Source organism: Cladophialophora carrionii, assembly GCF_000365165.1.
Source record: "Cladophialophora carrionii CBS 160.54 unplaced genomic scaffold supercont1.1, whole genome shotgun sequence".
Taxonomy (NCBI): Eukaryota; Fungi; Ascomycota; class Eurotiomycetes; order Chaetothyriales; family Herpotrichiellaceae; genus Cladophialophora; species Cladophialophora carrionii.
In genome coordinates, this window is record NW_008481816.1 from 407864 (window position 1) to 431587 (window position 23724).

General features: G+C 54.6%; 9 protein-coding genes across 9 annotated transcripts; 3 read left to right on the top strand and 6 right to left on the bottom strand.

Moving 5' to 3' along the window:
- Nucleotides 1-1242: 1242 nt before the first annotated feature.
- Nucleotides 1243-3082, bottom strand: G647_00145 (uncharacterized protein; the record flags this gene model as incomplete). Its single annotated transcript, XM_008723548.1, has 6 exons — nt 1243-1301; nt 1354-1396; nt 1470-2255; nt 2309-2416; nt 2470-2724; nt 2780-3082. 6 exons carry the CDS (start codon nt 3080-3082, stop codon nt 1243-1245), a joined length of 1554 nt encoding a protein of 517 aa, XP_008721770.1.
- Nucleotides 3083-4581: 1499 nt separating this feature from the next.
- On the bottom strand, nt 4582-5804 carry G647_00146 (uncharacterized protein; the record flags this gene model as incomplete). Its single annotated transcript, XM_008723549.1, has 3 exons — nt 4582-5317; nt 5366-5543; nt 5600-5804. 3 exons carry the CDS (start codon nt 5802-5804, stop codon nt 4582-4584), a joined length of 1119 nt encoding a protein of 372 aa, XP_008721771.1.
- A 742-nt stretch (nt 5805-6546) lies between these two features.
- On the bottom strand, nt 6547-7934 carry G647_00147 (uncharacterized protein; the record flags this gene model as incomplete). Its single annotated transcript, XM_008723550.1, has 4 exons — nt 6547-6845; nt 6908-7420; nt 7477-7693; nt 7746-7934. 4 exons carry the CDS (start codon nt 7932-7934, stop codon nt 6547-6549), a joined length of 1218 nt encoding a protein of 405 aa, XP_008721772.1.
- A 2521-nt stretch (nt 7935-10455) lies between these two features.
- On the top strand, nt 10456-12621 carry G647_00148 (uncharacterized protein; the record flags this gene model as incomplete). Its single annotated transcript, XM_008723551.1, has 1 exon — nt 10456-12621. One exon carries the CDS (start codon nt 10456-10458, stop codon nt 12619-12621), a length of 2166 nt encoding a protein of 721 aa, XP_008721773.1.
- A 654-nt stretch (nt 12622-13275) lies between these two features.
- On the top strand, nt 13276-14683 carry G647_00149 (uncharacterized protein; the record flags this gene model as incomplete). The annotated part of the gene is made up of 3 exons (XM_008723552.1): nt 13276-13342; nt 13597-13978; nt 14215-14683. 3 exons carry the CDS (start codon nt 13276-13278, stop codon nt 14681-14683), a joined length of 918 nt encoding a protein of 305 aa, XP_008721774.1.
- A 252-nt stretch (nt 14684-14935) lies between these two features.
- G647_00150 (uncharacterized protein) lies at nt 14936-16134 on the bottom strand (the record flags this gene model as incomplete). Its single annotated transcript, XM_008723553.1, has 2 exons — nt 14936-15798; nt 16005-16134. 2 exons carry the CDS (start codon nt 16132-16134, stop codon nt 14936-14938), a joined length of 993 nt encoding a protein of 330 aa, XP_008721775.1.
- Nucleotides 16135-16973: 839 nt separating this feature from the next.
- G647_00151 (uncharacterized protein) lies at nt 16974-19960 on the bottom strand (the record flags this gene model as incomplete). Its single annotated transcript, XM_008723554.1, has 5 exons — nt 16974-19396; nt 19449-19492; nt 19542-19623; nt 19679-19775; nt 19847-19960. 5 exons carry the CDS (start codon nt 19958-19960, stop codon nt 16974-16976), a joined length of 2760 nt encoding a protein of 919 aa, XP_008721776.1.
- A 911-nt stretch (nt 19961-20871) lies between these two features.
- Nucleotides 20872-22569, bottom strand: G647_00152 (uncharacterized protein; the record flags this gene model as incomplete). The annotated part of the gene is made up of 1 exon (XM_008723555.1): nt 20872-22569. One exon carries the CDS (start codon nt 22567-22569, stop codon nt 20872-20874), a length of 1698 nt encoding a protein of 565 aa, XP_008721777.1.
- A 438-nt stretch (nt 22570-23007) lies between these two features.
- On the top strand, nt 23008-23709 carry G647_00153 (uncharacterized protein; the record flags this gene model as incomplete). The annotated part of the gene is made up of 1 exon (XM_008723556.1): nt 23008-23709. One exon carries the CDS (start codon nt 23008-23010, stop codon nt 23707-23709), a length of 702 nt encoding a protein of 233 aa, XP_008721778.1.
- Between the last annotated feature and the right edge of the window lie 15 nt (nt 23710-23724).

Consider the following 23724-nt stretch of genomic DNA (forward strand, 5'->3'; position numbering starts at 1 on the left):
GCCTTCTTATCAATTCCATTCTCGACCACGTTTCGCAAGGCATGGCATGGCATGGCGACGCACACGGGCGCACACAATACGAGCCACCCCACGGTGAATTAACAATCAAGAAACCCCCTTCGACCCCCAGCCCAAACCGCACACTGTGACTTTGAGCCCCTCCCGCAGAAAAAGGCGCCTTACAGCCGCGCCGGACCAGGACCAAGCTGACCCTCTTGCTGGTGGGGTGGATGCTCCCAGCTTTGATACCGTTGAGGCTACAGGAATGAGGGCCAAGGGCAATCGGATCTAACTACAAAGCACTCGGCCGACAAAAAGGTTCATCGGAAAGCCTACCAGGGTCGTCCACGGGGTATTCAAGGGTATTGGATTTTTTCGGCTGACCTAAGGCGCGCGGACCTGCACCGCTGACCCCCTCCCCCTCTTTACGAGTACCCCAATCGAACGGTCTGCAGAGTGACGTACTGGGTACTATGATATTGCGGAAACGCATACCAAATACTCCGTACCCTGTACCTACCTCGTACTGACGGGGAGGCTGCTTGCTGGACCAGTGGGTGAGATGTCTTTCCATCAAGGGCAATTGACCGATGGCTCATGTCCCAAGCATCTACTGTAATTCCCCGTCACGTTTGCGGGCGGGGACTACGGAGACAGCACGGGCGGTCCTGGCTGAGCTGAAGGGGGACAAAATACAATAATTACAGCGGATCACCAGGGAAACAGGTACCTCATTGAGCTGCCTAGAGCGCAAACCACATCACGCTCAATCGACGTCGCAATCAGTCTCCCGAGACCGAATCTTTGATTACGCAAGCGTCGCAATTTCTGGCATCTTGTGTTTAAGCCCGCTATCGCTTTGTGGTCTCGCTTCTCTGGGCCGGCTGGTGTCTATCGGGCGAGAACATCCCGCAGTCACGTGGCGACCGACGTCGTGGCATGGCAGGTTCAAAATGTGGAGCCGGAGACGGAAAGATAATGCCATGATACGGCGGCTGGGAGGAAGAAAAGACCGTGCTGGAGAACACAAAATTGTATATACCGTCGCCGGCACCTTTCACGCCCTGATGGACTCTACATCCGGAGGCTTTATTCCGTCGCACATTCCACAAACCACTGGACGGCGCCATTGTCTCTGTTGATCTTCGGCCATGTCTTGCTACCACTCCTCTTATCGGTGGGAAAGGCGGGTGGCTATTAGCGATTGGTCACCCAGACGCACGTTGAACAGACCCAGCCGGCTCAATGCGACTTTCTTGGCTTGAACCGGCAGTAGAAATCGTGCTCCTTGACAAACCACGCTACAATATCGTCAACGACAGAAGAGTCAAGCGGCTCCTGGAGACAACTTACCATTATGCAACTTCCAGTCTCTGCTCGGGTCGTCAAATTCGATCTGCAAACGTAATTGTCAGCCCCGATGATTGTGTGTTGAGAGGATCTGCGGCATCCGTGATGCAACGGCTTACCTCGAACCGTCGCAGGAACGCTGGTATCAACTTGTACATCTCCAGGAGACTGATGTTCTTGCCGATGCACGTTCTCGAGCCAGCTCCGAATTGGAACAATGTGCCATTCATTTCTTTTAGCTGTTCCTTCCCAACATCAAGCCATCTTTCGGGGATGTAGCTGTCGACCTGGGATCCAAAGACATCTTCCCGCTTGTGGATGACCCACGCATTGCAACCAACAATGGTGCCTCCCGGAATAAAGTGGCCATCGATCTCAATCCCCTGCGGAGGTGTGATTCTTTCCAGAGGCAGTCCTGCCGCTGGGTGCATTCGGAATGCCTCTTTGATACAGGCATCGAGATACGGCAGTTGTTGTGATTCTGTCCATGTTACGGTTCCCGTGGGGGTGTCTGCGACTCTTCCTTCTTCCACGGCCTCGTTCAACTCCTTGTTCAATTTCTCGTAGCATCGCGGGTTGCGCAGGAGATAGTAAAACACGGCAGCCAAGCTGATGGCCGTGGTCTCTGACCCAGCAAACGCCATTGAGATGGCCATGGTCAGAACTCGATGGTCAGTCATGAAATCGGGACGGTCGTTCTGTGCCTTCAAGAACATCGACAACAGATCGGGTTTTGACGTCCCCTTTTCGATGCCCTGGGCTTCCATTTCAGCCAATCGTTCGGACATTCGTTGTTGCGCAAAGGTTGCTACTGGAAACGCGAACAGCTTGACCCCAAGCCGATCCAGCAGCAGAACCAGCGGGTTCTTCAAGAACAGAAGATCTAACCACGGTATTTGTCCGATCTGGAGTTGGGCGAGTCAGAATGTGTGCAACACCCGAACGGAGAGACACCTACCGGGGCTACATAGGAAAACAGGTGTCCGAGATATCCGACCATGCCATCAACGTCTTTGTTTCCCTCAATGAAGCCATGTCGTTTGCTGTAAGTGATATATCCGATGACCTTGGCCGTAGTCAGTGAACCTTGCTCGGCGGTATCAGGCGCGCCCCACTTACATCAAAAGCAAAGAATTGGAGCCACTCTGCAAAGTCGCACACTTTGCCTGTGCTTGCATACAGCTTCTCCGTTTGGTCGAGAAACACCTCGACACACTCAGTCACGCCAGGTTCGTACTGAACCAGTTGGCTCATGGCGAAGGCATTGTTGACGGATCTGCGAAGGTTGGCGTGGTAGGCCTCGTCAGTGGTTGAAAACAGCGACGGCAATCGCTTGCCCTTGCTGACTCCCTGCTGCACGGGATAGAACCCGGACTGTAAATTTCGTGTTAGCGAGGCCACGGCCAGCGCTCGAGGTTGGTGGTCGTACCTTGACGAAGCCTTTGTTCAATCCGTATATCGTCTTCAATGCCCGCGGATTCGCAAAGGACAGCATGTTCGGGCCCAGTCGGACGACGTCTCCATGCTGTCGGTGTAGTTTGAGATGTGTGATATCCGGCCGTCTCCCCAATACATCAAAGAACCTCCACCAGTCTGTGAATTTCGCCAACACCGGGCCCGGATATTTGTTGAGGCCATGGTTGAAGTAGTTTTTGAGCAAGTAAGCGACACCCACAACGGCCAGGGCAATCGGCCAGTTGTTGACGATGGCGGGAATAATTGACTCGAGCATGGCGACCACGACGTTTGGGAGACAGTGAAGGAGATGATGCACCCAACTTCGGATTCAAGAAACTCTACCTGGGAGGATGCGAGATATGGTGGTCCTGATGTACGGGTCGCACAGTCCGACGTCAATCGTCTCCGCGATTCATGCTTCCGTCACTCGAGCTCCAGATCTCTCCAATCCCGGTGAGCTTGAATGACTACTGCAACGAGTAAAGTGGCCAATTCCGCTTCGGCAGTTCACTTTCGCATGAATGGAGGGTCCTGCAGCGGCGAGCATCATGTAAACACCTTTCATCCACAAGGCCAGCGAATTAGTTGGCTCGGTGGCTGCCATCTACGAACGAGTGGCTGTCCACTGGTAATGCTCAGCGCCAGCCGCAACACCGCGAGGCAATGCTCCGTGGGCAATGGTACGAACAGCTGGCCAGTCATGGCAGTCCAAGGAGCGAGTGGAGGGCTCGGCTCAGGGCGGAATTGCATGTGGGGTGTAGCGTGGGCGAAGACGCAAATGAAACCGAGGCCAGGATGAGATAGAAGGCCAGTCGACATTGCCGATGCCTGAGAGACGAGCGAAAGGGTGTGCAAAAGGGAGCGAAGAGTCACGACAGTTTGGATCTGGGAGGCGGAGGAGTTTCGGCAGATGATCGTGAGTCTCAACTGCCGACTTGGACCTCCGTCAATCTGCACCTTCTAGGCTCAATGGGCATCGGGGGCATTGCGACTGCTGACCGATTGACCGCCTGGCTTAGATGAAATACACCGTGTACTCCGTTCTGTGCGACGGTGCTAGCCACTGACTCTATTGTGGTACGAGGTACACACGCTTCCAGACAAGCGTGTCCTTCAACTGCCGATATGGAGCCGCCACGGATATTTTAGGCATCGGGACGATGTCCTGAACAACAGCAATGTTGCATCGTGCAGATACTGGGTACTCGTTCTCTCTCGCGGCAGTTGTGCGGTCAGCACCAAACGTGTTGCTGCTTCGGCGTGGGCATTATTTAACACACACGCCGACTCCATCCTGAGACGTGGATGAGAGAGCAGAGCGAGAATGAGAAAACGAAAACGGAAGTCCGCGTCACCACGAGGCACAGGAAAATGAGAATCAATTGACATTCCATTCTGTAAGGCAGTCCCGGCACTGGAAAGGACAAGGCAGGGTATTCATATCTTACACGAATTCCAAGCTAGCCAGGTGGAATTGCTCGAGATCGTAGAACAAAATCCCTCCTTCTCCATTACCCTGGTCACTGCTCAATGCTTTTGGGTGTGGATTCATTGCCGTCTGTCGAATAAACCCGATCTTTCTCCCTGCAAATGCGTTGCTCTCTGCCTCGGAACCCGCCAGTACAGTAATGGATTGACGGTATCGAGCCAACGAGTGTTGCTGTTCACATAGTACAAAGCCGGTGGTGTTGTATGGCGCGAAGTAAATGGACGGTGCGGTGTTGTGCGACGGGTTTGTGGTCAGGAAGCGGACACGGCCATGGGCGTGCGGGCTTACTTTCCTCCCAAGCTGGGGAAAGCCGATTCGTCGTCGACCGGGACAGCAGGAGCATCGCCACGGCCACCGCGTCCTCGTCCTCCACGGAAGTCGCCACGTTCTCGCTCACCGCGTCCGCGTCCACGCGCGCCGCGGAACTCACCACGGTCGCTACGATCACCGCGATCGCCACCACCGCCTCGTCCGCCACGGAAATCACCACGGTCTCCGCGTGCGCGCCCACTGCCGCGACCACCACGGCCACCACGGCCCTCGCGCGACTGCTCTTTGAAGCTGTAGTCAATGTCAAGGAACTCTTTCTTCGTGGCACGCTCGCGTTCGCGCTTGGCCTTCTCCTCGCCCTTGAAGTAGTCGGCGTCCTCGGTCTTGGTAAGCTCCTTGGCCGCATTCCACTTCTTGTTCTCCTTGGCGCCCTCGTTGGGTCGACGAGCTTCCTTCAGACCAAGGCCTTCCAACTTCTTGGCAGCCTGCTCAGCAAGGTACTCGGCATAGGACTTGTGGGTGTCCTCTGGCTCGGGTTCAGCCTCTGGAGCGGCCGGATCTGGGACAGCGCCATCCTCGGGAATGGTGGTTTGTTCAGCATTTTCATTCCACGCCGGGTTCTGGGCACCAGCGTCCCATCCACCCTCCTTCTGTTCTTCTGTGGCTATGGCTTCTCCAGCCTTCTCATCGGCCCATTCGCCTTGACCAGTGCTTTCACCCCAGCCATGGTCCACCTGCTTCGGATGGTCACTGCACGCATTAGGACAGTAGACAAGTGAATCGCGGCAGATAACTTACGCAACACCAGTGCGGCTGTGACGATCTCCGCCACGACGAGGTCCTCGCTGGCCACGGCCACCGCGCCGAACACCTGGGCCGCTGTCACGGCCAGGGCGATTGCCATAGCCATCTTCGCCAGCACCTTCGGTGGGTTGATCGCGATTGTAGTTTCTACCGGTAGCTCTGTTGCGGAAGGCTTTTACAACGTGTCAGCAAGATGTTTCTTATCCAGATTTTTTTGCAAGTATGTACCAGTTTCGTTGTCATTGAAACCACCTGAGCGCTGACCACCGCGACCGCCTCGAGGAGCTACGCCGGCGCGGTCAGCTGGGGGCGCAGGGGCTTCCTTTGGCGCATCGCGTTTGCCATGACGAGGAGCCGGCTTGTCGACAGTCTTGGTGGGTGGATCGGGTTCGCGGTCAGAGTCCTGGTCCGAGGTATTTCCTGCAATTCTCATGTCAATCGCGAAGCTCGAGGTGACGCGCCCATGGCAGTCTTACCCAACAGCTCGTAGAGGTTCTGTGCAGATTGCTGTCAGTGACTGTGCGAGGATGGTTTGGAAAACGCAGCTCCAGCTGATGCTCACCTTGCTCTTGACGTCCGCCATGACGTGAGCCTCTCGAGCGCCTTCCGTGAAGGCTTGCTTTTAATGAGGCTCCAATTTGAGGTGAAGAGAATGAATCGCTCGACCAAGACAACGTCCACAACTACCAAGTCGTTGGACCTTGTCGAGTCGAGAAGGGTTGGGTCTGAAGCGGTGATGAAAATCGATCAGAATCAGAGTCGCTACGCAATCGTGACAATTCGGAGGACAACCTCGATTGTAATGTGCGCTAGCCGCTTTCGGATTTCGCTTGGCACTCTGTCGCCCCAGAACTAGGTCCTGGGAACGTAGAATTCGAGCAAGCAACAGCAAGCTGGTGGTCTGTTCTAGCGAAGAGCACGCGACAAGCTTTATAAGGGTGTTTTTGGATCGCGTTATTTACAACAGAAGCAGACAACAATGCTGTGGGTCATCACGTCGGGCACAGGCTCCAAGACGAGGACATGCATGCAGCTGAATACCATCCACCCACCCACTAATGCTGTGCAAGTTAGACAGTACGCCTTCGCTCAATGCCCATGTTCGCAATGCTCATTATGCGTTTCAATCAATCATCACTGGACATGCGTGACGCTGGGTATCTTGTCCTCAAAATTCATCTTCTGGGATGCACAGGCGGGTATGTGTAGGGGTTCGGAAAATGCATACTGGCAGTCAACCCGAACGGGTCTGCGTCCAGCATGGGATCGTATGGGTCGATGAAAGTGCCTCCGCCCCCGCCATCGCTAGCTGCACTAGTAGTCATCGGCGGGGACGCCTGCATGCCCATCGACATGCCGGCAGTGGACGTCGTAGGCGGGAGCCGAAAGTTTGGAATGAAGCTATCGGTGTCGACGTCGTCGCCGCCGCCATCGAGGTCATCTATCATGTCGGCTTGCGCATCGTACTCCTGCTCTGTACTCACGGAATCAGTCTAGGACGAACAAAGCTCCACATGCGCAAGGGGAAAAGGGAACGGGTCAGCTTGCCGAGTTGAGTGTAATGCTTCTGGAATGAAGCCGGATAGTAGCTTTCTGGTTGGGTTCGTGGAGGGTAGGCTTGCGGCAGGTTGGTTCCTGATAGGGGTCGCACCTGCGACCTATGCTGCGGCGGGAACGAGGCGGGATGCGAAGGTGGTAACGGTCGGACCTGCTGCTGCTGTGGAGGTTGCTGAGCGGCCATTTCCGTCGCAGGTGAGGTCATCCCACCTTGCAAAGCAAAACCGGGCGATTTTGCTGTGGAAGGAGAGGAATGTTGGGAAGGAGGAGTGGGCTGTGCTGTGGGTGAGCCTGCGAAGTTTCGCGGTCCTCCTGCCTGGGTAGTAGGATTTACAGTCTGAAGTGGAGGTGCCATTGAATTTCGATGTCTCGATTGCTGCCGGCTGAGCATCGCCTTCTGCATGGGCGAAGCCTGACCCGTGATCGGGGGTGCGCGATGCGGTCGCAGTGTAGGGCTCCCCTTGAGCGCAAGTTCAGCTTGGACATCGATACCTGGCAGGACAAGTAAGCAAAGGTCGAGTGAGCGAAACATGGGGGGTGACACGAACCCTTTTCGAGAAGGATGCGTTCGAGCAATGAGTTCTTGTACCGGAGCATCAGGCACTCGTCTGCGGCCGCGCGATGACTCTGCTGGAGATTTTGGAGAGTCTCTTCATGATGTTGGATGGTGGTTTCGAGCTGCTTGATGTACTCGGTACGTCGCTCACGGAATGCCGCTTGCGCCTGGCGGTTTCTCTGCTTCCGCTCTTCTGACGTTGCGTAGATCTGCATGAATCAGTGAGCGGAATAACACAAACGGAGAACTTGAGTGTCTTACCGGCTTCCTGCCGCCCTTACGCTTCGGAGCAGGAGCAGGCTCTGCTGCTCTGTGCTCTTCGCCGCCCGGAGCGCCATCCTCTCCCTCTGGAGTCGATACCGAGAAGGAGGAATACCGGTCAACACTTGACTCCCGCTTGGGTACCACAGCGTCGGATAGTGTGACGTCGGTGTTCGCGACAGAGCCCATGCCTGCTCCACGCGACCGGTCTAATGCAATGTGCCTGGCATAAGCGCCGATAAGGGGTAGATTTGTCGATGGGCGATCCGGGGAAACGCAAGAATAGACGCGCGATTCCTGGGGTGAGCTGATATCGAACACGTAAAAGATAGATAATAATTGACAACAGTAAACAGAGATAAGAGATGTAAAGCAAAGGGCAGGCCAAAGATGGCGCCAGAGTGAGGTAATCGAATGAGCTAACAAATTTTCCTGGGTAGTGGAAGGATGCCGCTGGTGGGGAGGCAAGAGCAGGGCTTAAGAAAACTCGGTGCACAGACTGCCACGGCTGAGGCTTCCTTTTCCCCTCCCTTGTCGTGCGTGGCACCGTTTGAACCCCAGGTTGAGTGATTGACGTGATCCGGACTCTCCGGCTGCAGGACTCAGACAAACGATGGTGGTCCGAAAATGCTAGAGCAGACCAAATCCGACTTCGCTCGAGGAGCCAGAATGAGGAGCTTGCTTGAAACCGGAAGGAGAGAGGACCCGAGGGCACCAGCCGATCGTTGCGCCATCAAACGGAAGGCCGAGCGATCTCAACACGAAGGGGGGAAAGCTACCCAATACTTGTCCGGGCAGGTGGTTTACCCAGTAAGCGACAAGCATTGTGGCATTCCAGCTCGGGCGCACGTCGAACAGCAGGAAAAGTTTTCTCGAACCCCGAGTGACTAGGTGGAGACGCTATGGAGCAGCCACGACATTGGACAAGAGACCGGCCACAAGCCACGTGGAAGAAAAATTTTCAAGCCGGGTCTGCGATGTGCGGGATCCAATAAGAGCAGAACCCGGCCGCAATTTGTGCCCTCACTTGGAATAGAGCAGTCACTAACAGTTCAAGAGGAAAGGTGAAACAAGGCTGATCCAACGTCAGGCGAGCGCCGGCCTTCGTCAGATGAGCCTAATTCAACCGACAGCAGCCACTAGGAGGTCACTTGGGGGGCTGCTAGCCGAAGAGCACCCTGCGCTTGGTTGCTCTTGGTCCCTGTAACAGGGGTTCCCCGCCCTCCTGTCTCGTCTTTCTCCGTGGACTAATCTCGACCTCACTTCAACTTCACCTTCACCTTGGTTACCTCTGGCGAGACTCGCTTAACCTCCGCAGTTGTGGCCTGGAATGTCGTCGCAGATCACGGTCCCTACATACAACACCTGGGAGTTGTAAAGCCGGTGCACGAGCCCTGGTCGAGTCGAAGCTCGAAGAGGGTTCAAGCGGCCAACTCGTGGAATGTTGTGATGTAGCATCATCCTTTTGGAGCCATACGGTCGCTCACCGCCTGATCTCGGCTCAACTCTCCGTCCTTCGGCTTCCAATGGTCGCGCAACAGTGGGGGCACATGACCTTGTGGAAACTGTACTCAGTACTACAACCTGCGTGGCCACCACGAGCTCAAAGCGCGAAACCAAGTGGTGGTAAAGCGGCCCAAGCGTGCATCATCTGGACCTTACAACACCCAACGGTCAAGACTGGCTTCTTGGACAAGAAGCTTCGGGAAGTTTTTTTGATGCTGGTTCATAGTGCTGTTGGCAAGCTAAATTACTCGCAGCATCCTTTGAGGCGGACGTAAAGGTCGCAGGTAGTAGACCGTCCGAGACGCTCTCGATGTCGAGTGTGCAAAGAGCTTCATGATCTTCCCCCGATCTCCGGGGAATACGAGTACTTGACAAACAGTAAGACGTCTGCGGCAGAACTGTGACTGAAATGAGGCGAATAGTGGTGTTGTTGGGTGCGCCAGCGGCTCCTGCTCAATTAGCTGTGGAAAGAACAGTGTCATCGCTGCTTGCTGGACATCATGGCAGGCACGATCGCTACGGTTTCCTTTAGTCAAACCTCTGGGGACCGTCTCTCTGCTTTCCCCAGTCAAAATGACCTTGTTCACGAAATGACATTTCTTTGAGGCCTGAAGCAATGCTTGACGGATAATAGGAAGCCTCTTACCGTATGCATATCACAGCAACTGCGTTCCGATGGAGCACTGGACAGCGAAAGGTGTGTTGAAAACAGCCAGAACGCCGCAGTCTCATGAAGCCAGACTGACGAAGAGGCTCAGACTCCTTGAAACGATTTCACCTGCCAAAGCGAATGTCAACGGACGACGGCAAGCCTACACGTTTCCCATTGCCCTCAAGAGAAGCTTTCGTCCGCCCGATCTCTGCTCTAGCACGACACCGAGTCCATCAACTTTCAGACATACGTGAAGTCTCTGGATCGTCAAGAACTGCTACGCTCGGAAATCCTGCTCAAGCCTGGGCCGATGGTAGCAGAGATAGACCGCAAACTCCCCCAGCACAGGCCGACACTCTCTCGCATACGACATCGTCCGAGTATCTTACCCCTTCAGCGTTCCGCGGTGGTCCGGGAAATGCTCTCTCAGGCTTAGGTAGTCGAGCGACAAGTGCAATCAGCTTGCCTCATCGGGCTGTCCCTGAAAGACGTTCTTCCGCGAACATATTCTCACGCAGTCTTGGAGATTCAGGGCAAATTTCGATGCGGGAGATGGCCACATGGAGGATACCGGAATTGGACGGTACCGGCACAGTAATCCCGCATAGAGGACGAGCTGAGTCGCCTGTTCGCCAGTCAGTACGCCGCGCAGCTCAATCATCAGAGATCCTCCGTCCCTCCCTCGCACGTACCTTCATCCGCACCTCACCTCCTCATGAAGTCTTGGACAACGGCAGCAGCCGACACCCTCGGGTTGAGCTGTCAATCAGTCTGCCTTCTCCACTATGTGTAGGAGGAGGGACCGTGGAGGGACAATTGACCATCCAGGTTGATGGTGGAGTTGCACGAAAACCAAAGACTAAGCCAATGTACATCACGAGGGCCTGTGTTGATGTCATTGGCGTGGAAGAGATATCTGACGGTCGTCGTTGGGTCTTCCTGTCCCTCGCTACGGAACTGTTCGACAAGGAAAACCCCCCTCCACCTTCGTTGGTCACCTCTCAGCATCCGCAGCCTGGCCCGGACCTGTGGTGGGAGATGAAATCAGCGACGTCAGTCCTTCCATTCTGCGTCAATCTACCTCTGAAACTAGGTCCGCCTCCTTATTCCTCAAAGCAAGCTTCGATCCGATATCTCCTTTGCCCTTCAGTCGTGGTCAAAACCGGAGACAAGCGAATTGTCATTAGACAGACATGGAACGTACAAATGCTTACGGTGCATGACCCAGAAAAGGCACTGGCAAGCCTCGCAAGTCCTCTTCTGGCCACAGACACACTGTATCTGGCACGGGAGCCAGACGTCCAAACAGTCAAGCTGACTGCCGGTCTACATCGTCAAACATGGGTCAATGGGGGCATGATTTTCATCGATGTCCACGTCGCCAACACTACGGCAAAGGCAGTCAAGAAAATCGAGGTTCAACTGGAGAAATCGACACTATGGTACATTCATGCCCCTGCAGGGACCGCAGAGAAAAGCGCGAACTACCTCCGCCTTCCTAAGCGAACCGACACCGATATCGTGAGTGGAACAACTTTGAAGAGGTCGCCTGCTTGGCGAGGCGTGCCCGCGCATTCCTCAGATGTCCGTACTATCGAGCTTGAAGCTCCACGCGGACATGTCACGATCAGCACTGGGCGCTTCTTTGAGGTCAGATACTTCATCAACGTTGTCGTGACGCTCAAGATGTTCAAGACGGTTGCAGTGCAATTGCCTGTTACAATCATACCCATGAACTCCTTGGATATCCCACCCAATTCTCTGGCGCAAGTCGCTGCTTCTATCGAAGCTAAGAGAGCCAAAACGGTACCGGTTCCAACTAGTGGGCCCAGTCATGCTACTTTCCATCAAGGTCAAGCTTTTGAGATTCCTGTGCGACGGTCTATCGAACGTGCAAGACACGAGGCATCACTCCAATCCGCTGATCTTCGCGACCTCACGAACGACACTGACAAGTCTCCTCGTCGGTCGCATCATACTCATCAACATTGCCAAGATGGGCCGCTTGATTCGACAACAGACGAAAACACGGCACCAGGGCGTCATAGCAGGGCATTGTCCTCGCACCATCATCTCCACAGACATCCAAGCTGTTATCACTGCCATATTGCGCCAGAGAACAACACCCCTGCACAGCGACTTGGCCCACGGCTGCCCAGACTCCAAGTTTCAACCTCGGGTCTCGGCTTTTCCGAATCCGAATTCGGGATTCCCCCTGATTCCCCTCCTCGCAAGGTCATGCTAAGCGAGGAGGAGCGCAATATGATGAACCGACAAAGGGAGCTCCAGAACCGACAGCAACAATTTCAGCGGAAGCAGAAGAGGCCGAGCGGAGAGATCAAGCGAGGAGATCCACGACGGACATCAAAAGATCTTCCTGGCTACAACAATGTGGTTGCGGATCCTAACGTTGCTCCCAAACAGTCCGACATCGGGAATTTTAGTGCGGGAGCTCTCAAAGGACGAAGTACAAGCATGAAACTGAAGGATCCATGGATTCCGCCCAACGGGCCCGCCGTCATGAGATCACGATCGAAGACAAGCCCGGAGGGACCGAGGTATCGACCGAGCATCAGCAAGCCACGGCGGAGGTCGAGCCCGGACAGACATGAGCGCGCTCGTGGATCGGTTGATGTTGATGGCCCAGCTCATGCTCCACACCCGCGCAGAATTAGCAAGGAAGTGAGTCGCAGAGGAAGTCTGGACCAGCTTTTCTGAGGCGAGGGAATGAAATTACGGTATGGGCATAAGCATAATATATCGTCGGAGTTGCATCGTCACGCATTGTGGGGCTAAATCGGGTCACAAAGTTGGACTCTGGATATCACAGTAGAGAGGCAGCTCGCTCAACCTGTACAAGCACCGTCATAGAGTTAGAATTTTGAGCATATCATCGTATGCAATCGGTCCAGCCGGCTACAGGATCTTTGGCCGCCAGTGTGACCGAGGTTCAACTTCGGATCAGTGCCAGCCTCATCTGCTTCTCCATCTTCTTCCCCCACTTCAGAGCCGTGCTCGAGTCATTGTGGTCAGGTCATGACAATTCTTGGCTTGAATACCCCAGAGGCAAGTCACAGGTCACATCATTCGAGATACCGTCTCTCCGATACAATTTGATTCGAAAGCGTCGCGATTGTGATTCCACGACTCGGCATTGCGGAACCACAGTCCAAGGGAAAAAAGGGCATAATTTCAATCGGAGAGTATCCAAGATTGAGTATCGGGCACGAAACCCTTGCTTGAACCGAGCTCGCGCAGTAGAGGATTCTGAGCTCACTGGACGAGGCTTACGACGACGAGGAGGAGGAGAAGGACCAGCAAAATAGGAGTTGATCCAATTATCGGGGTCGTGCCTTTCCCCTGAGATCTCAGATGGCGGAGATCAAGGACTTTGAGACGCTGTTCCGGCTGGACGGGAAGATAGCCGTCGTCACAGGAGGTGCGTGTGCGTGTGTGTTTTTCCGAGAAAGAAGATTCGCGCGACAACGGCGTCGTAGTCACAATGTCGCGGTTCCGCGGGTCGTTTTTCCTCGGAGGTTGGGTCTTCCGCGGGCTGAGGCTGACCTGGCCTTGTTGACTCTCACCTTTTTACTGCTTACTATTCAAAATGTTTGCTTTACCACTGGCCCTCGGTGATCTTCCTACTATTCAAATGTTGCTTTACCACTGACCCCGGTGATTATCCTAACATAGGCTCCCGCGGCATCGGGCTCTACTGCGCGACGGCGTTTTTGCGGGCCGGGTGCGCCAAAGTCATCATCACGGCGCGGGATGCCAAGAACCTCGACGCCGCCGTGCAGAAGCTGAATGCCCTCCCTGGGATCAGGGGCGTGGCCGTGTCCATCCCCGCGAACGTCGGGCATACGGACCAGATCGAGAGGTTCGTCAAGGACGTCGAAGCCGAGATTGGAAAAGACGCAGGACAGGGACAGGGCGGGGCGAAAGCAAGGGGTGTGGATATCCTGGTCGCGAACGCGGCGGCCAGTTGGGGCGGCCCGTTCGAGGACTTTGACGACTGGAAGAGCGTCAAGACGTTGGATTTGAACGTCAGGGGCGTGTTCAACTTGTGTCGATTGTGAGTCGTTCGTTCTCCTACCTATGCGCTCCCTCCTACGCTCTCCTCTCTTCCGCAACCCTTCATGGCTGTGCTGTGTTTGTCGCGGCGCGTCCTGTCTCTTTGGCTCTCGGTGTTCGCTGTGTCTTTGAGAGTACATACGTGGGTTCTCCGCCCGCCGTGTGGGATGGCAAAGTGTATATTTGGTGTGGTGTGGACAGTCGATTTCGTACTGACTCCTGGTCGTGACCTGGCAGTATGGTCCCGCTTCTATCCCGGTCTGCAACGCCGGAAGACCCTTCCCGGATCCTCATCACCTCGTCGGTCGGCGGAATCATCGTGCCCCATGTGGGAGCGCGCGGCGCCATCATGTACAGCGTGTCCAAGGCCGCCGCACACCATCTGGGTAGGAACCTGGCGCTGGAGCTGGCGCCCAAGAACATCACGACCAACATCGTCGCGCCGGGCTTCTTCCCTTCCAGATTGGCGAATCCGCAGATCGATTACCTTGGAGGCGTGGACGTCGTGGGGCAGCAGAACCCGCTTGGGAGGCTGGGGAGGCCCGAAGATATCGCTGGTGTGGTGCTGTATCTTTGTAGCCGCGCGGGGAGCTATGTCAATGGCGAGGATATCAGTATCGACGGCGGTGCGAGGCTGAGAGCTGGAACACATCCGGGGAGTCTTGATGAGAGAGGGACCGCTGCCGCGAGGCACAACAAATTGTGATACTCGATGGTGTAGCATTGAGACTGAACTGAATAGAGAAAGAGAGAGGGCAACGAGCCTCAGCCTGCTTGGCGTTCCTGATCTCACTTTCTCGGTCTGGGGCCAATTCCAGGCACCACCCCTCGTCATCCAGGTGCCCCAGTACAATACCGATGCAGTCCTGATACTGCTTGTCTCGAGTCGAAAACGGCATTTGACTTGCCCGGCCGCCGCTTCGAGTTCTCCTCCTCTTTGCTCCCTCCCTCCCTCCCATCATCGGGGTCCTTCCTGCCAGAACCCCACGGGCTCCTTGACCAGGACCAAGCTCGCTCCAATGCCTTCGCTGTCAAGCGGCGCCTCGTCCACTTCATCCTCGCCTTTCGCCTCTGCAAAGATTCGCACTTCTCTGATCCCCACGCCTCGCTCCCGCACCCAGGCTTCATCATCTTGGTCCCTGGGCGCCCGAATCTCAACACCCACCCTGCCCCTGAGCGCCTTCATCGCCGGTTCGTCTGCATTCGGCGTGCTCAGCGGGAAACTCACACTGGTGGTCGGAGAGTACCGATAGCCGCCGTGGACGCTCGCCTCGACGCCCAGCACAGAGCCGTACAAGCGAATGTAACTGTCCATCTTCTCTTCCGGCACGACCACCTCGACGGAAACAATCCCCCGCGCACCACAGGGATGCGTCTCGGAGATGTCCTTCTCAGCATACGGGACACGCAACGCCCGGTCCGTGACGTCGTGGCAGAAGAACGGCGTATCCAGACGTCCTTTGGGGAAGAACTTGTCCAGCGGCATGGGGAGGTTAGGCGCGTCATTGTCGAGTGATGGCTTGGTGACGTGCCATTTGACGTCCTGTCCGTCTTTGCGTTTCCGGCCGCCGGGGAGAGGATCCTTGTATTTGACGCCCAGCCCGCCGTCTCCACGTCCGCCGTGTCCGTCTTCGGATTCTAATCGTTGGGTGACCTCGTTGAACGTTTCGTACGCCGAAGTGGGTGTCGTGAGCGCGAAATCGATCAGCCCCGGGGGTTTGTTGGCCCAGTCGAAGAACTCTTTCGGTTCGGTGACCCAGTTGATCAGTTCGATGTATGTCCCGTCAGGAAAGACGACGAGTTTGTTGCGCGAAGAGCCGCCTGCGGGATGTTAGGGTCGATCTAATACACGAAAATAAGACTGCAAAAGGAGAGCCGGGCAAAAAAGGGAATGGAAGAGAGAGAGAAACAGACAAACATGACGCCCACCCCTTGTGGTACGGGCGATCTAGGCATAATCGATCGGGCTCAGAGACCCCATGGAGAAATAGAGCTAAAAGCGACAGGAGCAGGACGCTCATACTCACCGGCATGCGTCCCGCCCTCGATGATGGTGAAATTCTTGGTTAACCACTCCGGCGGGTTTTCAAAGTCCGCAGTATCGAGCAGGAGAATGACATGATCGAAGCTGTACGACGAGAGGGGGAGACCCGCCATTTTGGTGCCACGTGCCCTGTCGTGATGTGATTTGAGGGATGCCGCTACGCTGCTGCACTGTTAAGCATTGCTCGAATCGAGGGCCACAACTCATGTGATAGGGACAGGCGCGGATGATGATGATGATGTTTGAAATTACGAGATGCGTTTAGGAGCTGCAGTTGGAATGCAATACGAGGCTCGAATACGAGGCACGACAAACGCGGCAAACTCCGCGTCGACGTGTTGGAAGTCGTTGAAGCCACTTGGAAGGCACCGGCGGCAACAACTGTACGAGTATAGCTGGAAGGGAGATAGATAAGACTCTAGAGCACAGCATGGAATATACCGTGAAATCTGTCTTTTCGCTCGCAATCGGGCGTCTTGTGAGGCTTCCCAATTCCGCCCACATGCCTTGGTTGACAGCTCCTCTGTCTCTACCCTTCGTGCTCTGACAGAAGAGCAGAGCGTAGCAAGATCCCTCGCCCGTACCCACCCCAAAAGGCTTTGCTGCTCACTACCTGTTTCCCCTTCCAGGCCCAATGAGGCTCCCAATCTCCGCATCTGTACAGCAGGAAACCGCATGTCGTCAGGTGGCTAGGTAACTAGTGCCCAGGCGACAGCGGTAGATGTCAAACGCCATCGTTTCAATCGTCCAAACCAGAGACATTAGGCTGTGGTGTTGGGTCTCTCTTTCCATTTCACTGCTCTGGACTCGGTCCACATCCGTCATTGCGCCCCGTGAACACCTTGAGATTGGTTGTATGGTACAGGTCGGTAGGGCGTTCGTACTCCATCAACACCGTCGCCGAATGTGAAGAAACGTGGTCGCATAGTTTCACAGCTTTCTATTCATATCCCTACTCCTTGGTCGTCACTGACTGTTGATGACTCCGCAGCTTTGTATCCGCCCTCGTCGTCGGCGTCTCATCCGTTTTATTCGTTACGTTCGACAGGGTGATGGCGATCTTCCGTGGCTTTCGGCCTTCAACGTGGTTCTCCGTGTCCACGTTGTTCGTCGAAACACTGTTGGCGTTCTCGCCAGCCGCCTGTTTGGACCGCAGGAAACCCTTCTTCCGCCGTACTGACCCTTGCGATGCGAGACTGGAAGCACTGGACGTGGAATTCCGTCGTTTCGGGCCACTGGAGAGCTTGCTCAGTTCGTCTTCGTCGTCGTCCTCTTGCCTCCTACGCTTTTCGGTAACTCTTTCGGGAGGATGTTGTAATTCTGCCTCCGTGGCGGACTTGATCTCTGGAGATGGTTGCAGCTTCTTCTCGGATGTCGTCTTTGCTTCGGGAGACGAAACGTCCTTATTGCTCTCGGGCGTGAGCGGTGTTGTAGGGGTAGCGTCGGCTTTACTTCCCATGGAATCATCCTCGTCGTCGTCAGGATAATCGACAAGGGGCTTTCCGATCGGACTCGCGCCGCCGTTCATCATTTCCGACTTCATCCTTCTGCGATGCCACTGCATCCGCTCCGAGACATCTTCGATGTTTTCGCGGTCGGTATCCTCTTCGCCTTCCTCCTCGTCGTCATCCGAGGTGTTGAAATAGTCCTCGGCGCTTACGTCCATTTCTGGCAAGCCTTGCCACCGCCCATTGATGTGCGTTCGGTTCATTGGCGGCGTCGCATCGTCTTGGCTAAACAGCGTGTGCTCTGGCTCAGGATGGTCGTTTGTCAGCTGTTCGTACCTCATCAGCAGGTTCTCGAAAGTGTCGACGTAATTGATGTCCTGGAGCTTCTGACGGTAGTTGTCTCCGAGATGAATGATGATCGGCTTTATCGCCTCCTTGCGGATAAATTCGAACATTTCCAGGCACGCGGAATTGAGGAGGTTATCCCGGGGCATGGTGTCAATGACAATACCCAGGATAGCATCGAATGCGTCGCTTTTGATGACTTGGGCAGCATAAAACGGGTCCTGTAATGAGACTGCCGTTCGGAAGAACTTCAATGCTGTCAATTTCAGCGGCTTCTGCGGTACCTGCAACAGCTGAGCCACTCGGGGGGCCAGACTTTCCGACAGAACAAAAGGTCGGCTTCTTATCGAGTGTTGCCGTACGAAAAAGGACAGTATCTCGACGAGGTATGAAAACAATGACACTTCTTGGTAGCTGAAGTTCTGCATCGATTCCCGAGACTCGAGGACTTTTAGCGGCTGGAACAGCTTACGGCACGATCGGTCAAAGTTGTCCTGCGCAAATTGCTCGTTGGCTTGCTGGGTCGGTGTCATCTGCGGCCGCGAGAGTTTGGTCATGAATTCCGAGTTTTGTCGAGCTCCCATGGGGTCGTTCGACGGCGGTTGTGGATCGAGTAGAATCTTGATGGCATCCGCCAGCTGGTTCTTCACCCCCAGGTCGGTTTCGGCGTGCAACAATTCGATCAGGGTGTCCGTCAGGGGAACCTTCCTCTCCGAAACTGCCTTGAGCATGTAACTCCTCATCATATTCGGATCGTGGTCGAGAAGGGCCACAAGAATATCAATGCCTGTCGTCCTCATCGACGGCTCCGGGTGCTTGACGGCAAATGTGATAACAGCGAAGAGGCCGTGGGCGATGAAGTTGTTCAGGAGGTTCGCTCTCGACTGCATCTGCAGGGTCTTCGCAATGGCAGCACATTGCTGCAAGAAATGCACTGCCTGTTCCTTCCGCTTGACGTCGGTGTTGTCCTGATTAAAGATGGCAAACAGTTCTTTCAAGAAGGCCGTGTTGCCTTGCAGATGTTGCACAATGTCGACTTGATTAAAGAAGATGAGGGAGTTGAGAACACCAAAAGTGGGATCGTCCAGAATGCGAGCCAGCACGACATCCTTCAAATATTGTAACCGCCATGTCTGGCGGATCTTTTGCTTGATGTTCTGGTCCTTGATTTCCACCACCTCCTTGTACCTCGATTCGTCCGCCAGGTACTGACGGTGGTTTGCCTTGTGCGTGGGGAAGTCAGGATCATACTCGAGCGCGCCGACCACGCCAAGGATTATATCGTCCGTGACCAAGTGTTCGATGATGGTGTTATCGTTCATCAGAATTAAGGCCTTCATGATATTGCATAAGCGGTGTAAATCCGGTAGACTTTCGAGGTCCTCTGCCATTTCAACGAGTGGTATTAATTTGAGCAGGTACTCTTCTCGAATCAGGAATTTTGCCAGAGCCTCGCGTCCACCCTGGGTAATGCTCGCGTGCCGGATCGATTGTTCGATTTCGTCGAGGTTGCTCAGCTCGGGGGGGTTGAGAGTGAACGAGGTCGTGATATTATCAAGCGCATCGTCCGAAAGCCCGTCATCTGCCAAAAAATCAGCATACCGCGTAGATAGCTGGGCGCATCGAGAGCGTACCCGGTAGAGCAAGCAACTGCTGCTGCACTTGGTGAACAAATTCCCTAGAGCGATATCAGAGCGCGGCACGATGGAAATTGTCGTTCTTCATACCATATCACGGCGCACCCTTCAGCCTCTTGGAAACTGAGAGCCATATCCATGCCATTGGTCTCGGTCCACACGATGAGCGTATCTATTACGCGTTAGCCGCCGCGGGATTCTCTGTGTGCGAACTTCGTGTTGCGGACCTTGCTGCTTCTGATACCCGTCATCCTTCACTATCCGCGTTTCAAGGAGCATGCGATCGGGCTGGTCTTCGGACTCGACGTAGATGCGCGGTTCATCCTATCCACCCAACCGTCAGCGCGTGACTTCCCCAACACGACCACCACCAGAGCGCAACTCCTTCGACGTACATTAATAACCTGGCCGGTGCAAAATCCGGTGCCTCTGTCGAACCAGTCATTGTCGCGTAGCTCATAGACTTTTACTCGTTTCTTGTCGTTGGCAAGCGGGCCTTGCATTGCCATGACGGAAAAAGGGAGCGCAACGAACGGACATCAGCAGCCAGGCGACACGAAACGAACTGCTAGGTTGTTCTGGGTGGGTGGCGGTTTTCGCGAATATGAGCGAGGATCGTTTGTGAGGTGGTGTTACAGAACAGGTGGCGCGGGGTGGATCTGAGATCACGGGCAGGTCGACGGCCGATAGGCGAGCGCAATGCTGCAGGCAGGCAATCGATTAATGGGCGAAGGGAGTCTATCGTGTCGCAGGGAACAGTGGTGAGATTGAAGACAGCGAGATGGAAATTGTGGAATGACGTGCACGCAAGTAGAGCGCAGTCCAAGTGGTGTTGACCTGTCGCGAGAATTGGGGGATGGAGTTTCGAGAGCGCAATGAGCGAAAAGCCTGGGCCCGAGCAGGGCTTGAACCCAACGCTTGGACGCTGCGCCGCAGCTGTTTCCGAGACTGACGCCTGCACGCTGGGGGGCAAGTCTTTACTTAGCTAGCCCACCTAGCGTGGATGCTAACTAGGTCAGACTGAGAATAAAACGGTTGCCACCTTACGAGTGGCTTCGCTCGGCTTTGAGCGTTTGCTGACTTCAAAATGGCAACGTTGATGTCTGTAGCAGTGATGCTCAAGTGGGCAAGGAGAATAGCGGGAGAGGCGTCGATTGCATGGCAGCCAGTGCAGAATGCAGAATGGCGAAATGCCAGGAACCCGAAGTCGCAGGCATCGCCTCCCAAATTTGGAACGCTTGCATTCGGGCTCGGCAACGGTGACATCATCTGGCAGCTACTGGCGACACTCCCACCATTTCCGCACATCACGCCAGCACTACGAATACTGCGCCCTGACACGTCCATTTACGGTTGATATCCTTACTGTGTACACACAGTAATGGCATGGGATTTTCATTTGAGCCTCTTCTGTCTATGCCTAGTATATGGCCAATGCTCTTTCCCACCATTTCTCGCCCTTCCACAAGCCCGTCAGCCGCGAGCCCTCCTGATACCATGTCCACCATCCTTCGTCCTTCCCACCTGGTCCGAAACCTAGTCCACGCAGGGTGCTGATAGGCACAGGTTCGAATAGCCAGATCCCACAACGCGCGAAATCGTCGGCCAAAAGCGGGCCGGTGAAGTAAAGCCAAATTAGAACAAAGATCAGGTTGATTGTCTGGCGAACAGTTAATGGCGTCGCCCTGACCCAGGAGAGGCGTGCATCCACCAGCTTGACCACGGATGTCTGTAGAAAGATGCCTAGCGCTTGCAAGAGAAAGAACAGCAATGGGCCAGACAAAGGGTGAGATTGTTGGAGAGAGAACGTCGAGTAACTCCCGAGCGCATGGATTGTGCCTGACAAGCCGAATGCGATCAAGAGCTGCATTACTCTCGCAACATTGCCACGTGGATTCAGTCGAAGCTGCTTGACCAGTACCCGCGAAGGCTCCGAGATGCCGAACCGAAACATTTGGTGCCAGAATTTGCCCCAGAACCCTGCTAGACCTGAGTACATCACCGAAGTCGTAAGCGGATACCACATTCGGGGATATAGGCTCGGCTCGAGCAATGGTGCTTTTGTGAGCTTTGATATGTCAACCAGCCTCGGGAGGATGGTGGCAAAGAACAGAGGATTCAGGCTGAAAATAAACGATAGTGCCACGATGACACCTGCCATGGACAGAGAGAGTCGTACAAGGCGTGTTGCAATAGGAAGAGTCTCGTTGAGGCGGTTCAGCCAGTGCCACGGTGTAGGACTCTCCAGTGGCGCCAACCCAAGGAAATAGGGATCAGTAATGAACATAGTCTTTAGTAGATCCAGAAGTAAGTAGTTGACCATGAAGTCCTGTACAGCCCTCATCTGAAGAGATCTTAACTTTTGGGTTGAAATCGAAATCGGCTTGCTCTCCTCATGACTTTTGCACCGAGGCTCTTCTTCCTCTCGTTCGGGCAGTACTGGTGCATCGATAGAATGGGCAGTCGAGATTCGATGTTTCCAACCCACACCTCGAAAGCTCGTCATGAGGTCCACTGTCCAGTCGATAAGGTGAAGCATGCCATCACCATAAGGAAAGCCTTGCCATACCAGTCTGTACGGTCGGGTAGCTGGCTGCTCCAGGACATCAGAAGATCTCTGTTTGGGATCGGCTGGGGCGTAAACGCTTGCAGTCCTTCGTCTCACAATGTCGACTGGCTTCCCAGAGTCTGAAGAAGCAGGATGGGGCGCTGATCCGTTCTCTTGATGGTTGCCGGCTTTCGAGCTCACAACTCGTGTCTCAAGCCTTTTGAAATCCCGCTCCAGGTCGTTGCACACCAGGACAGCACCTGACATGATGATCCCCCAGGCACTAGATAACCCGATTCCATACCCACCAGCAAACCAGAGTGTACGCCGGTGAGAGACCACATAGGCGCCATGTAGGAGTACGAGAATGAACGCAATGTAGCGGACAGCTCTGGCCACGCTCAAGGGAAGGCGTGGAGTGATTGAAACAGCGAGGAACAAGTACAGCGCCGGTAGCGTGTCCCACGGATAGAGGAAAGGAGTGTACTCGCCGAGCTGGACAGAGGCATCGTATCGATGCTGTCGGCTCAACAGTGTCTGACGGTAAAGAGAGAAATTTTCGTGAGCCATACCTGTCTTATAGACGGCTATTTGATTGAACAGAGGAGGTACGAGCAGAAAGATTTAAGGCACAAAGTCAATTCGGGCAACAAAGTCATGACGTCTCGACAGCGAGATCAGGTAGCGCAACGCTGAGGGACACAGTAGATTCACTCTTACCGACGCACGGTCTGAGCATGTTGCCTGTAAGATTTCCGACGGAAGTGGCCATCGAGGAGGTCGAGTAGCTACTCATTATGCTGCAGTTTGTTGGGTGGTGGTGAAGTGCGACTCGGAGAATCCAATGCCTCCCAATTTGAAGTGAATTACATCTCAAGCGTGTCTTGAAATGAGCGCTTGTTCATGCATTTAGGGCGCACCAACATAACATGGCCTACGCGACCAGTAAGTGTTGTCATCTGAGCTCGACCATCTCTCTCGTCCTCTTTCCGGCTTCCATGCTGCGCCATGAGTGTCTCTTCAGTCAACGGACTACCGCCTTCATGCTACTATCTTCCCAGCTTCATAACTCCAACCGAGGAGCACCGTCTCACCAATGAAATCCGGAAGCTACCAGAATCAAAGTGGACCGTCCTTACCCACCGACGTCTGCTTTCTCTTCCCTCGACCTTAACGGGACCTGCTCGTGATACCCTCCTTGCTGCGCCATTACCAGCCTACCTCGAATCGATCGTTGTCCGTCTGAAAGAGGAGAAATATTTCGAATCCACACCTCACAAGGCTCCCAACCATGTCCTGATCAATGAGTACAAACCAGGAGAGGGAATAATGCCTCACGAGGATGGCCCTGCGTATAGCCCGGTCACTGCTACAGTAAGCTTGGGTAGTCATACCGTGCTCGACATATACAAGAAGAATGAGCACGGCGAACGGGAGGCGAAGCCAACGTGGCGCATTTTACAGGAACCTCGAAGCCTGCTTGTCACGACCGGTGACATGTACGTCAGCACCCTCCACGGCATCTCAGAGCTTCTGGTTGACACAGAGCTGAACCATGAAAGCGTCGTCAACTGGGACCTTGTCGAGGATAAGCCATTGTACCAGAGTGGACAAGCTCAGCGCCAAACGCGCATCAGTCTCACATTCAGAGATGTGACCAAAGTCGCCAAACTGGGTGGTGCTTTGAAGTTTATGAACAAGAGAAGGTGATCCATGCGCCTCACT